The sequence below is a fragment of the Haplochromis burtoni genome, unplaced genomic scaffold, assembly GCF_018398535.1.
Source record: "Haplochromis burtoni strain Fernald_Lab_line unplaced genomic scaffold, NCSU_Asbu1 Contig_35, whole genome shotgun sequence".
Lineage (NCBI taxonomy): Eukaryota > Metazoa > Chordata > Actinopteri > Cichliformes > Cichlidae > Haplochromis > Haplochromis burtoni.
In genome coordinates this window covers 1,773,266-1,787,808 of record NW_024582396.1, presented here as the reverse complement: position 1 = coordinate 1,787,808, position 14,543 = coordinate 1,773,266, and the positions used below count along the sequence as shown (strand labels likewise).

Genomic DNA, 14,543 nt, shown 5'->3' with positions numbered 1-14,543 from the left:
GCTGATTCCAGGCAGGAGCTGTAAACCCAGACAGGATACACAGAATAAACCAAAAACTATAACTTCCTGTGATTTTTGGTGAACGCAGCTCAGGAAGTGAGATGGGAGCAGACTAGGAAATAAGCAGAGCATCCAGTTAAGATAATGAAGCCAAAATGTTGTTACATTAAAAACAAATCCAACATTTTCTATTGTATTTTTACTATTTTAACACATTTCCTCTGACAGTGCTTCAGCTTAGATCTCCAAACTCATCCTGACCTCATCTTGTTTTTGCTCGTAGACAGTGTCCCAACTACAACTGCTGAAAGAGCCAGCCCTATAAGGCTTGACTGGTGATACTGGAAATGTGGGTTTTACAAACAAATGACTGCTGAAATGAACCTTTCGTCTAGATTTAACTTTTGTCCTGAGGGTTTGCCATGTGAAAACACATAACATACGCAGGCTTCTGTTTAAGTAAGAGCAATTATAGTACTTATCTTCAGCAAACACACACAGCAGCCACGATTTTCATCACCTTTGTGCTTGTGCAGCATACCTGCGCTGACCTCTTTCATCTAAAGCTCTTTGCAGTTGTGCCTGCTTGTTGTGGTTCTTCCTTATGCTTTGTGGAAGCTTTATTGAACTGTTAAACAGTCATTTTTAATTGTAACATTAACGTCTGAGATATTAAAGTAAATCAGTTGCATGTATGGTAAGCATTAGTCATTGAGCTGCAACACTGCCAAGAAGTGACGACATACCAGCTGTGGATTTTCCCTGCTGAAAGGACAGCACAGATGGGATTGTGCCTTAGGCCTGCTTTTTCTTCTAGCTGCTCTATAGTTGGCGTGCCTCGTCAAGCTAGCCCTGCACACAGTGTTTGAAGTGAACTTAAAAGCTTTTAATTATGTATATATATAAATACAACTTTAGAAAAGTTTCCTTTGTGAAACTCTGCCTGTGCACATAATGAGAAGAGTAACTTCTGTCTTTGTATGTGACTGTATGGAAACTAAAAGCTCAAAGCCACTTCTCTAAATGTGTATCAGAGAGCCAAGAAGTCTCAAATGAGGTGAAAATCACCTAAGAGAGATTTGAACTCTTAGGTCTATGACATCCATTCAACAGCTGTTGAGGATATCTCAACTTGAAACCTGGAACGATCCACTGTCTCAGATTTTGTGTCAGTTTATGTAGATGTTGAGTTATTTCGTGGTCTAATTTCAGATACTAGAGATCTAAATACTAGAAATAAAAAATAATAAATGAGAAAATGATCAAACTCATCAGAACTCATGATCTGAGGTAGTCATCGTGACATCGCCTGCTGTTTTATAGTCTCATTCTTGACGCCTCGAGCGTTTTGGCTACAGCCACCTTAACGTTGTGTAGCCAGACATGATGCAGATCTCACTGTGAGACAGAAGTGTGCTCACAGCAGGTGTACCTTTGAACTCGGTCACCTTAATTTACAGCATGAATATCATATTGTATTCAATAAAACTTGAAACTCAGGAAAGACTGTTGATCTGTATCCTTTTATGAACAAATGTAGCTTGCTAACATCATAAATGTGTCCCATCTGCCCTGCACTCATGAGGAAGGTTTCACAAAGAGACGTCACAAAGCAGTGGCTGATGTAATCGATTTTTTATGTACATCTATGATGAAAACGTTGCACCAAAAACCGAACGCACCAGCTTTCTAAGTACGCCAAGACCAGTCAGTTATAGGCACGTCCACTTTTATTATTTCTCACCACAGATTCATGCAAGAGTCTCTTTGCCTTCAGCAATCAGAACACAAGATGACATGTTTATATCCTCATATTTGTTATGTGGCGTGAGGACAGTGAGGGAACCCGACACCCTGACCTGGTGTTATAACTGCCAGTTCAAAAGAGGGAAAATAACCAGAGGAGATAAGAGAACTTGTAAAACTTGTTGCGCTTCTGGATTATTGACCTGTTCTTCCAGAAGCGACGGAGAAGTGGGCATGTGCAGTTTGTACCTGGAGTCAGTGAAGAGGAGAAACCCTGGGTAACTGACGAAGGTCGTCTGGAAATGTTGCAGTCACATTGTTTTAATTTATCCTTTGAGAACCTTTTTTTTTTTTTCTTTGAGCTGAATTGTTGGGCTCGTTTATTTAATTCTTCTGACACAAGTACCATCTCATCAGTATAAACAAGCCTGAAAAAATGCTGATTAGGCGAGAAATCCCTCGGTGAACTCTTGCACTGCATGTCATTAACTTCCTGTGTGTGAAATCTGATGAGATCTTTGTAAATTTCATCTGCCTACAGCCTTTTCTCTCGATGGATCTGGGATCAGCTTTGCAGACCTGTTCCGGCTCGTGGCCTTTTACTGTATCAGCAGGTAAATACCCCACCTAAGGCAGCTTCTTTGCTGTTGCTTTGTGATGATTCAAGCATGGATGAGGATAATGTCGAGTAAGCAGTCCGCTCTCAGCGCTCACGGCTTTCGCTTCTTGTTTTATATCGTGCCAGCTGGGGCAACGCAGACAGACACAGGAAATAGTTGAGCTGAAAGAAATGCCAGACACAACAAAGCAGACAATTAAATGGACACAAAATTGTCTTTAGATATTGTCTTCAGCTGCGTGTTCGCTTTATAAAGTCTGAGCACGGGGTGTGTGTGTATCTGTAGCGCTATATTAAAGTGGCGTTAATGTAGTGCAGTGGAAAACCAAGGGTGTGTTATGAAGGCACTTATCTGTATGACCGTGTTTGGGTCGTGTTTTGCCAACCAGACTTGAGGCGTCATCACTTTTGTTCCAGGATTTTATGTCAAACGAGGACGATGGATAAACATAAATCTGTCACACATGCACGTTTCTTTCACGACTGACCTTTAATTCGACAGCTACTTCAACTCCTATGTTTATCCCTTCTTCTGCTTTCTTAACACATTTTAATTTGTTTTTGTCTCTTTAGAGATATCCTGCCATTCACACTCAAACTTCCAGAGGCCATAGCTTCAGCCAAGACCCAGAAAGAGCTGGAGGAGGTGGCTCAGCTTGGAGCAGGTAGCCTTGCTGCTTTGTAAACTCACACCCTGAATGAACATGTTGGATTTCTCACAAGTATATCTCCAAGTTGTCTGCACTTAATTCATGGTAAATTCTACCTGGCATGTCTTGATAATGTGGTTATTGCACCTCCACCATAAATGGCATAAGGATGTAGCTATCGTGACATCAGCTGCTGATTATTGAAGTTCTATTATGAAGCCTCGAAATGAGCCTTTAAGTCTATAATGTGGATGATAAGATAAGATAAACCTTTATTAGTCCCACATGTGGGAAATGTTTTGGTCACAGCAGAAAGTAAGTTAAGAACAGTAAAAATTAAGAAAAATGAAAAAACAAAACAAAACAATAGAATAGAATACGATATGACAGAATAACATACTATACCAAACAGAATAAAAAACTGCCAAACTGAGAAATTGCAGTTGGTACTATTGCACATCAGGGAGATGGGGCGAAAGTTATCGTTGTGTATTGGATGTGTGTCTGTCTGCACATGTGTGGTCATCTGCAGAGACCATGTTGTGGAGTTTCACAGCAGAAGGGAGGAAAGACCTGTGAAATCTGTCCGTCTCACACCGCAGGTGCTGCAGCCGGACACTGAAGGAGCAGCTCGGTGCTGAAACTTAAAATGATCAAAATTTACAAATGGGACCTAATGTTTTTTTCAATATGACCTCAAATGAGTGACTGAACCCATAAAGTCTTTTCCATTGACTTTACATAAACCTGACGCTCTGGCCACCTCTATCGTGTTCGGTGTGAACACACCATTAGAGAAAGTGTTTAAAGAGTATCACAGCACCATGCGGGAATTCACCGAGCTCCTGAGAGCGACCCTTTCTGTCGGTGCTTGATTTTCATACAGCTGTGTTTGGATAGATGAGTGAAAACCTTTAGCAATGAAGTGTTTTTAAGGACTTTTTTCAAGTCAACCCCATTAGATGGGATTACCTTGTCTTTTGTGCATTGGCTTCACTTTTCACACCCAGTTTGATAGTGTCTTTAGGACCTAAGGCTCATGCTAATTTAGTATTTTCTATCCCTTATATTAAAAGTGCTAGGCAAACTGATAAATAGTTGTTGTTTTTTTAATTCTAATTGTTATGATTTCTTCTTTCTTGCTTGGCTAATCAGTTTCCTTCAGCTTTGTCCTGACAGGAAGAAACTATTGCTCGAGTGCTCAAACAGAGTAGAAATCACTGCATAGGTACTTTAACATAGGTACATAGTTTCTTTAGTGCTATTATTTTCACTTAATGTAAACTAGAGGAGTAAGTAAGTAAAGGCTGCTTTTCAATCTTAGTGCGTTGAACTCAGACTGTTCATTTGGTTTCCAAATCTTTTTAATTTGCTTTCCAGTTTGAGTTTTTGCTCGATGTATCTACTGGAAATTGTAATATTACCTGGTTACTGATCTGTAAAGTGCAGGCTGGCAAACAAAGCAAAGATAAAAAGGTCAGTGTTCGTGCTGCAGGTGCTCTGTTTGTTTTCCCTCACACTGCCTATCCTGGTCGGGTTTCATAGCAGATTTGCTCACATCGCTCCGAGTTACTCTAAGCTCAGCTCCTGTGAAACTGCGGGTGAGTCAGCAGAAGCCTACGACATAACTCACCCCTGATGAGGGAGAGAAGGGAGTGGCGAGTGGAAAGCTACAGAAGGACAACTGCTGTCTGAGCACACACATGCCATTGCACTGCATTCAGACCTGTATAAAAACACAAAAGGCTTGCAAGCATGTGTGCTAACATAATATCATCATTACCAAGATGAAACGCTATCATTGTTTTTGCACAGTCTTCTATGAATGGATGTGGGTGGAAGCGTGCAGAGTTACTTTGTGATGAAGCACAGTGGCCGAAACATCCTTTAAGTATTAGCCAGTTTCTTTAATGCCGGATTTGCAAGATTATCCTGTCATTGAGGGAAACTCCCCTTCGTCATTGGACTGCTTCTATTTAAAGACAAACAGCAGACCGTTGTGGACTCTGGACACGCACATGTAAGGGAAAAAACAAAGAAACAAAACTTATCTTGCGCCTCCCGTGAATCAGTTAGTTTATCTCTCATGAGGCTGAACTCTTATCCTCCCTATCGGCATGACTTTTGTTAGCAGTGCTGTGAGTTTGGTCATCTCAGCTTAGACATTAACTTTCCATTTAGAATGCAAAATACTACAGATTATTGCTGCTCATTGCAAAGTGAGATACCACTCTAACAAATGCATGTTAGCATTGCTGACATCATCATTAAAACCGCAGACAGACACAAGTGTCACTTTTTAAAACCTACCTAAAAATTGTTGCAGACCAAGTGGGGACTTCTGGGTTTGGAAAATTATGCAAATGTGGCGACTTAAATTAACCTGTATCCACTTATTAAGGCACGCAAACATTGTTTAAGCAAGTAAATCCCCATACACATGTTAAATCTTGCATGTCTGGCTTCACAGCAGAAATCACCATGTTTACAGCGTGCTGCAAAAACAGTTTTGGACTTTATGGCTAGTTTTTCCCTTTGTAATAACTTAATCTGACAAATATTATGCTGTGAGGCAAGACCATCCAAAGTGTTTGTGCTACAGTTTGGTTAGTGAAACCAGTAGTTGTTAGAAATTCATGTTGTATTAGTTTGTTGCATAGCGCACATTAGCACATTAGCATTGTGCATTGTAGGTAGATCGTTTATGTAGCTGATAATTTAACACCCTCTCACCTGAACATGGTATTTACTAGCTCTAAAAAAAACATGGCAGCAGCATGGGTTACATCACTGTCACTTCATCCATCATTTATATACAGTCTATGGGCAGACGAAAGACTCTAAAGACTTCCTGCATGGATATTTCACAATAAAAACCTTAAGGAATCTCTGGTGGAAGATTCCTCGCTTTCCTGATATTGTTTTAGTTTGCAGCACATGCAGGAAGTGATGAGGTTATTATTGTCAGTAACTTCTGCATTGAATTAATGAATTTATTTATATAAAAAAAAAAACCTGTGGTTTTAATGTGGTGAGCTTCACTCAGTATAAACAAATGTCTTGTTTGTAGTATTTAAGCTAAGTGAAAGTGTGTTTGAGGCACTTTAAAGTGCACGTCTTTACTTGGATAAAGGGGAACTGCACTCAGCCCACTCTGCGGTCAGTCAGTTTTACGTGTGGTGTTTATTCAGGTTGGGTTGCTTGCTGTTGGGTTGCTCTGCAGACACACACCACAGTGTCAGGTGCTCGTTGCTCACATGGACCAGCAAGAATCCCACAGGCAGCTTTCAGTCCCCAGACACCAAAGGATTACAGGACATATGAAACTGACCTAGCAACTGGAGCTGCTTCTTCATTTCCCCCGAGTTTGTTTCCATTTTTAAGTGGCAACAACTGTGTAGATGTATGCTGAGTGTGGATTATTTGTTGTCTGTTCTCTTAAAGGGTGGTTAAATCTTTATGCTGTAGCCGTGCGTTTATGATGGGATTCCACAGATGCTTTATTTTGTAGTTGTTCTCGCAGCAGCTGTGTTAGAATGAGGTCTGTCTTGCCAAGCAGCTGAAAACAATGGGATGATTCAGTGGAGTGAGAGAGCATTTCCTCCACTCCCCTTTCATGTTTATGCACTGTCAGTGTAAGAAAGAAACAGAAGAAGAAAGTTGTTCAAATGAGATTCACAGACTTTAAATTTAACACTAGATATTAGGAAGAAAGAAGACTGATACTGAATCTACTCGGAGCTACAAGGAAATGCAGAGCAGGAAGAAAGGGGTGGAGGGACTGTGCGCTATGTGGAGTTTTTAGTGCCCTCCCACTGTGTGATTAGCATGTGTGGCTCCCTCTCTTTGGGTGTGTGTCGGCATCCAGTGAGTCAGAGCAGAGAGGCACGGGCTGAGTATGGAACACTTCTAGACGACAAACGAGCAGGAAAGACGGACAAAACTTTGAAAACTTAAAGGGAGCCAACAAAGTTAGTGGTGAGAACCTGCTGAAAACTCTGCTGCTGCTTTAATTTGAACACAGCAGCTGCTCTGAGGATTTATTCTCTGTGGGAGTTTTGACTTGTCTCAGGAGACGCTGGTCAATGTTTGCCTCTGACGGTTTCTTTACGTCTGTGTGTTACAGGTTTCTGGGACTCTGCCCTGTGCAGTCAGCGGCACACCTCCCCCCGTCCCTGTCGCCCTCTGAGCCGGACCCTCAGCCCCCAGCGGACCAACAGGAACAGCGAGGTCGAGGGGTCACAGCAGAGACACACCAGGGCTCACTGTGACAGCGCACCGGCAACCTTACAATCCCATGCACCTCCACCTAACTTTCACCTAGAGAGAAGACATTCCAGCGGTCCTCTGTGCTTTGTTAACCCGCTCTTTCTCCAAACCCATCCGCACCGCCGTAGCAGCTCTGAGGAGGAGCCGCGCTCAAAGGCTGTCGAGTCCACCCTGGAGAATGCAGAGGAATCAAAGCCTTTAACTGGCAGCCAAAGCAGTGATCCACACGTGGACAAAATCAAACCCAACAGCAAATCACGGCCCCCTCGCCCCCCACCGCCGCGCTCGATGCCACGCCGGCGTCCTGCCCCACCTCCACCTGGACCTCCAGCAGCTACTGCCAGACCGAAGAGCATGCCAGAGGCTGTAATTACAAGGCAGCACCAATCCTCAAATAAACGCCCGGCACCCGCTCGACCTTCGATGGGCATCAAGCACAGCGGATCATCCAAAAGTGCCAGCTCACCAATCCCCGTGACTTCAAACCCACCGCCTCCGAGGCCAAAGAAGCCGGATTTGGAGTCTCACCGCTGCCACATTGCCCTGGATGATGAGACCATCGCCAAGGCCCTGTCTCGTGCCAAACTGCCATCCTGCCAGCCTCAATCTGCCACCCCTGCGGATCTGGAGAGTCCGTCCGGTCCTAATGAGAGGGGACACCAGCGACTCAGCGACATGAGCATGTCTACTTCTTCCTCCGACTCACTGGAATACTCCCAGTCTCCTGGATTCTCCCTGGGCCTGACCCCTACCCCATCATTACACCTAAATCATCAAGACCCGGTGGAGGACAGCAGTGAGGACGATGACGATGGGGAAGAAGAGGAGGAGGACTACGGAGTTGGCATGGAGACAGACTTAGAAATGCGCCTCCGTCCATCCTTCAGAGCCCGGAGCCGAAAGGTCGGCGTGAATATAAGCGGTAGTTCCTTCATCCTTCCCAGGGCCTTGAAGGGGCGCTTCAGTAAGGTCAGCGGCATGCTCAGCTCCCTCATGACCCCGGAGAGGCGGACGGTGAAAAGGATCGCTGAGCTGTCCAGGGACAAAAGCTCGTACTTTGGTTCCCTGGTTCAGGACTACATCGGCTTCGTTCAGGAGAATCGAAGCTGTCACACATCAGGGATGGATTTTCTGCAGACTCTCAGGCAGTTTATGACACAGATGAAGGCTTACCTGCGCCAGAGCTCTGAGCTCGACCCTCCTATTGAGTCCCTCATACCCGAGGACCAGATTGGTAAGTGTTTAAAGTGAAATGTGACTTGGAGATTTGTAGTATGAGCTCATCCTGGCTTTGTAAAAGATCTTTGTGTGGGCGCAGGTGTGGGCGTGTGTCATGTTTTTGTTATATATCTGACAGCTTTCAGATCTCTACATGTTCACATTCCAGATATGTTGGGCCATTAGTGATTCAGAGGGTTTCAAAATCACTACATTCATCGACAGTGCTGAAGCCTTGCATTGTGTCGTTGAACTTTCCATATTAGCATGCCTCATTAGCCGTGTTGAATTACAGACATGCCAGCGTGCTGTGCCCTAGTGAGTTATTCCTGGCCTGTGTTTGTCGGCATAATCTCACACTGTAGTTGAGTTTGACTTTGAAGGGCAGGTGTTGCTTTTAAGTGTATATTTAACTTGGTGGGGCTGTTATTAAATGTCAGGACTCAAGGCTACAGAACTGTGTCAAAAAGTACCTTCGTATGCCTTCATTTCATTCATTATTATCATTATACTGCTGCTCGTGTTAGGATCCATCAGGTCCTGCTGGATATGTTTTTTAAAGTGTTGCTTTCTCAGTGATGTCAGAACATTTGAAAAAATAGTTTGCACATATGGAAAACTCTCTGAAAGGGACGCTTCATTCTGATCAGATTATTGTGCACTTGCTTTGCAGAATATGTGAGCATGTCTTTGTTCATTGTAAACAATAACAGCAAAGCCTTGTTCAGGGACAGAGAAATGATCCTTTCTGATTGTCCTAACAGACCGCACATAAACAATCTCGCGCTCACAAAGGTTCCCTTTGGAAAGGAGAACTAATGTAAACATGTTTAATAAGCAGGCAGACTTTGATTCAATAGTTTGCAAAATGGAAATCTACTTTACTAGTCATTGGCCCAAATGTGGCCCACATCTTCAGTTTCCTGTGAGCCACGTTTGGCCTTGAGTGACGCTCATGTATCAGGATGAGTCTGGCTGCCTAAACTTAGCCCCACATCCACCTTACATGAGCCTAATGAGGTGTGTTGTGGGTTTTGGCCAAGTCTAACACCCATAATACTTGCTGTAACCTAGCTCAGGACGTCTGAGCCACATCCAGCCTGCTGGAACATTTGTGAGCACCAGAACTGAAACATAAATGAGTATAAAGTGGCTCAGATTAAGCCCTCGTTTGTCAGCTGTCAGAATAAAAAGTCCGAGCTGAGAGCCGACAGTCCGCCTGATGTCATGTTACACTCACACATAACTGTGAAAAAGGAGAAGTGGAGCTAAGGTGACCCTTCGAGCCTCTCGGGCGTGTTTACAGAAATACTGGGGAGTGCAGTTATGTTGCAGCAGAACAAAATGTTCTGTTGTGTTTATAATGAAAAGGAAAGCTTGAAGTGCAAAATTTGGAGTGATTTTAGAGAGTGCAACACTTGAAGTATTGTGAGTGGGAGAAGTAGAATGGTTAGCTTATAGGGAGGCTTTTGACTGGCAGCACACACCCCAATTCATAAGTAAACAGAGAATGTGAATGACGAAGAAAGGCGGGGTGTAAATCAGTAAATGAGATATTTATTATGCGCTTCTGGTGTTCCGTCAGATGTAGGAGTACGTGTTTGCCTCCCGATTTAATTGCTTTTGAGATAAAACCTAACAACAAATCAGAAAGTCAGAAAATGTAACGGTCGATCCTGAGGAGGCTCCGATCACGTCCTTGTGTGCACGTGAGGATCTAACAGAGTCGTCCAAGGCTTCCTTTTTATGGCTCTAGATTTATATCTGTAAGCATTTTGCAATAAACGACTCGCCAAGCCCTTGTCTCAGGTGAGCCACAGCACTTGGCTCTCGTACAGAGTGAGCGGGATAATTGGGAGGTAGTCATCCTGTACTTCTGTGGCTCACAAAGAAAGCAAAACAGAATACCAATTCTTCATAAGAACAGGATTCCTGTGCGTGCATGCACTGTACTTTGTTCTGCGTAAATCATTGCATAAGTCTGGCATAAACGGCGCCCGGAGGCTGGGGTTGCCTGTGCTGCATGAATACTCGCTGTCAGTGAACAATAACACGCGATTGTGTGAAATGCAGCATGCTGGGCATAGTTGAGGAAATGGTTTGAAGCCCGGGTACGTGGGTCAGAGGTACAGACGGAGCCGTTGTATTTACACTCACGTACAATCTGCTTCCAGGTTGGTATATGACCGGAATGCTTAAAGCTCACACTCGAGGTCAGTCACTCTTTAACCTTATCAGAGCCATAAACATGCAATCTATCTGACACAACCTGATTTCAAGTGTTTGAATGTCAAACTCTGAACTTTAGTTTATTTACTCATTTTGCGGCTTCAGCTTTGAAAGGCATGCGTTGATCCTTCTTCCAATTATTTACCTTTTTCTGCTTTTTAGTGTTAAGATAGCAAATGTTTCCCATTAGCCCACATGTTCATAGAATCTGTTCTTACACATAAAAAGAGCCAAAAAACACTATACTGTAGCAAATAAAGAGATTATTCAACCAGCTTGAGCTTTTTTGTTATGTCCACTAATCAAAGTAAATCATGCTGCTGTGATTAGTGGAGATAAATGTGATTTGTTCTCCTGCTGCCGTTTAGGAGGCAACTTTGTGAGAGGAGCCTTGGCATTAGGGAGACATATCGGCGATAGCTTGACGTCCTCGTAAATGATTTCATCACAGGATGGATGGTAAAGGGCATCATGTGCCTGAGGGCCTTCTGTGCTGCCAGACATTGTGCATCCTTATACTCAAATTACTTCCTGTTCAATTTGTCTTAAACGGCCTTCTGGCAGCATGATGGCGCGGTGGTTTGCGCTGTTGCCAAACCATCCCTGTGTTTTCCCCGTGTCTCCGTGGCTTCTCCTGTCACAGTCCCAAAGACATGCATGAAGTGGGGGGAGGTCAGTCTACTTGGTCTCTGATTTCGATTTGTTTTGCTGATGAGAGCAAACAGACTGGAATTCAAAAGTGTCTCCTAACCATAAAGTGGTTATGTGAGCCCCACAGAGATGCAGCTGGTAATGTCTGAGGTAGGAGTATGTACTGTTTATAAGACTGGGGAAACCTGCAGTCAGCTGAGACTGAAGAAGTCAGTTGGATGAGTGACGAAACGTTTCTCCCACAAACCGCTACGTCCAGATGACCAGAATCAACTTTTGGTGAAGTAGGAGGGTGTTGTTGTTATTTTCTAATAAAGAAAACAACATCTGAAGCGTTGAGCTGACTGAGGTGAATTTCTTGGTATGGTCTCCGTTGTGACATGCAAATAACATGTAGTAGAAATGATTTTAAAAATGCAGATATTTTATTTTCCATGTGATTTCTTGAAATGCATTTATAGTGCACTGGGTCAAATTGCCATATTTCCAAAAAATACATTAAAAAAGAAATAAGAAAAAGAAAGAAATACATTCAGGTACGATCAATTTTGGCAAATAAAGAAAACAATAAGCTCATGTTGAGCTTATTGTCAGTGATCTCTCACATGTCATCTGGGTTTAATTACTGATTAAAAGCATTAAGTCTTTAAAGATGACGCACTCTGATATTAGGGTGGATAATTTAAGCCTGATAACTTAATCTTAGCCTGACTTTAAGCCATATGTGAGGACGGAGTCCAGGACTGTGCAGCGTTAAATGTGAGAAAAGTCTGTGCAAGTTTCAGGGTTGATGAACATGACTTCAGCGTGCTGACTGCCATAAGCATGTGACGATGGTTTCGGGTTAGCCAGTAAATCACCTCATTCGTTCCCAGGAACTGCAGTGTACATAAGAGTTACAGCAAATGTACAGTTTCAGTTTTATTTAACTTGTCATTGCACAACACACAGTGACACACTTTATTATTTGATTACTCAGAGAAATGATCATTACATTACGTCTGGTGCTTAACCGTTTGTCTGTGTGTGGGTGTGTCCTCTTCCACAGACCAGGTGCTGGAGAAGGCCATGCACAAATGTGTCTTAAAACCTCTGAACAGCGTCATCGAGACGGCTTTGCGTGACTTCCAGGTGAATATCTTAGAAAAGTGTCTTCATAAATGAGGAGATAAGCAATGCTAAAGATGAAGCCCTGATATCAGCGATGCATTGTCTCTGTTCGCTGCAGGTGAGCAGTGGAGCTTTGCAGCAGCTGAGGGAGAACTTGGCGCTGGCTAAGACCAAAAAGCCCCAGGAGCTCGGGGTGGATGGTGCCGTGCCCCCTGACGCCGTGGCTATTGAGAAAATCCGGCAGAAGTTCCTGAACATGAGGAAGATGTATTCCCCCGAGAAGAAGGTGTCACTGCTGCTGCGAGTGTGTAAGCTCATTTACACCATCATGCAGGATAACTCAGGTATGGAAAAGTCCGTTTGTTCCCAGTTTGTCAGTTTCCTCTGATTGTTTACAGCTGTGATTTTTTTCCTTTTCCTTCCTCTGCCTGACCTGTGCGACTACCATCAAGGTTAATGTAGTTAACTGAAATGAAACCAAAAACTAAAATTAGATATAAAATCATTGTTTTATTCTAAAATAAAAATGAAAAACCAGACTCTTGGAAAAAATTCAAACTAACAGACATGATTTTGTAGTTTTAGAATTTATTCATTTGTGATAGTAGTTATCACAACTTGGCTGATGAGGCTTTGATGGGCGTGTTTGTTGAGAGTCTGGGTGTCTAGACTGTGAGTCAACTGCTTCCAAAAGGAGTTTTCAAAAAGTAACACCTGTTCTGATTTTCCTAAATCACGCCTCTTGACATACATAGGCCCTCCATACAATTCCAATTAAAAATGACAAAACCTAACGTCAAAATGAATAGAAACGAAACTAAAATGAAACATTTTAACATTTTCAAACGAAAGCAGAACTGAGAACGATCTAACGAACTCCGGAAACGAACTGAAAACGATATAAAAGTGAAAAATAATTTGAAAATACTAACCTGCCACACCTACATCCCCCTCTGCTCTCCATCTGTTTCCTTCCAGGGAGGATGTACGGTGCCGATGACTTCCTGCCCATGCTCACTTATGTGGTGGCTCAGTGCGACATGCCACAGCTGGACACGGAGATCCAGTACATGATGGAGCTGCTGGATCCATCCCTGCTTCAAGGAGAGGGTAGGTCCTGTCGGTTACACAGGACATACACATTACAGCAGCACTTGTGCATCGGTTACAGACACAGTTACCATCTGAGAAATGTTCGCTCAATATTCGCAGAATTCTTTTCCTGGTTTAGAAAAATAACTTCACGATATCTAATCATGATTCAGTTTAGCTGCATATGAAAATAGTTAGAACAACAGTATGCCTTATACTTTAAAAGATCAATGTCTACAATACATTAGTTTGCTAGGAAAAGATCATTGGGTCATAACAGAGCCTTTCCTACTGACGTGTAACATTGTTAAAGCAGGACTTTAAATAAAGCAGAGAGAGACTCTGAGGTCTGCTCACTGAAAACATCACCTCGTCTTAAAGTTTAGATGCTTCATTCTTCAGGTTGGGCGCACCAGTGTGCTGTGAGGCTAAAGAGGTCCACCCCGTTTTGTAACCTGGTCAGAGGAAGGTCTTGCCATTTTGACTGTGTGAGAACAGGAAGCTTCCAGTTTAATGGATGTACATACCCAAGATTATAGGTGGAAGTCACGTAGTGGAAGTTCAGACTGTGAGAGGAGTGGTTTCCTGCCACAGTCCGGTTGACAGTATTAGGATGTTGTATCAGGACTGATTGTGGAAAGGAATATTTTGCATAATCTGCCGCTGCTGCATGTAGCGATGAACCTGCCGAGTTTTATCTCCAAACTCTTTCCTTTAATAACTGTGCAGCTTTTACAGCATCTTATTACTCATTGTTATGGTTTTACAGCTTTGATGTTTTGATTCAGTATCGCTGCTCTTATCAGTTTTATTACCAGCAGCAACAAACTTGGAGCTGTTTTCTTTTGAAAAAAAAAACATCCTACAGAAATACTGCTCATGAATAATTTATAATAATAATAATACATTTTATTTGAGGGCGCCTTTCAGAAACCCAAGGTCACCTTACAAAAAACACA

General features: G+C 42.9%; 1 protein-coding gene across 3 annotated transcripts in view; it reads left to right on the top strand.

The window, feature by feature from the left end:
* Positions 1 to 14,543, top strand: part of LOC102299445 (ras and Rab interactor 2) — a 39,629-nt gene that overhangs the window by 21,110 nt on the left and 3,976 nt on the right. For all 3 annotated transcript variants that reach the window (XM_005919291.2, XM_005919292.2, XM_005919293.2), the window contains exons 6-11: positions 2,288 to 2,360; positions 2,939 to 3,030; positions 7,142 to 8,518; positions 12,431 to 12,513; positions 12,611 to 12,836; positions 13,471 to 13,602. In XM_005919291.2, coding sequence (XP_005919353.1) covers positions 2,288 to 2,360; positions 2,939 to 3,030; positions 7,142 to 8,518; positions 12,431 to 12,513; positions 12,611 to 12,836; positions 13,471 to 13,602 — 1,983 coding nt within the window. The remainder of the gene's footprint in view (positions 1 to 2,287; positions 2,361 to 2,938; positions 3,031 to 7,141; positions 8,519 to 12,430; positions 12,514 to 12,610; positions 12,837 to 13,470; positions 13,603 to 14,543) is intronic.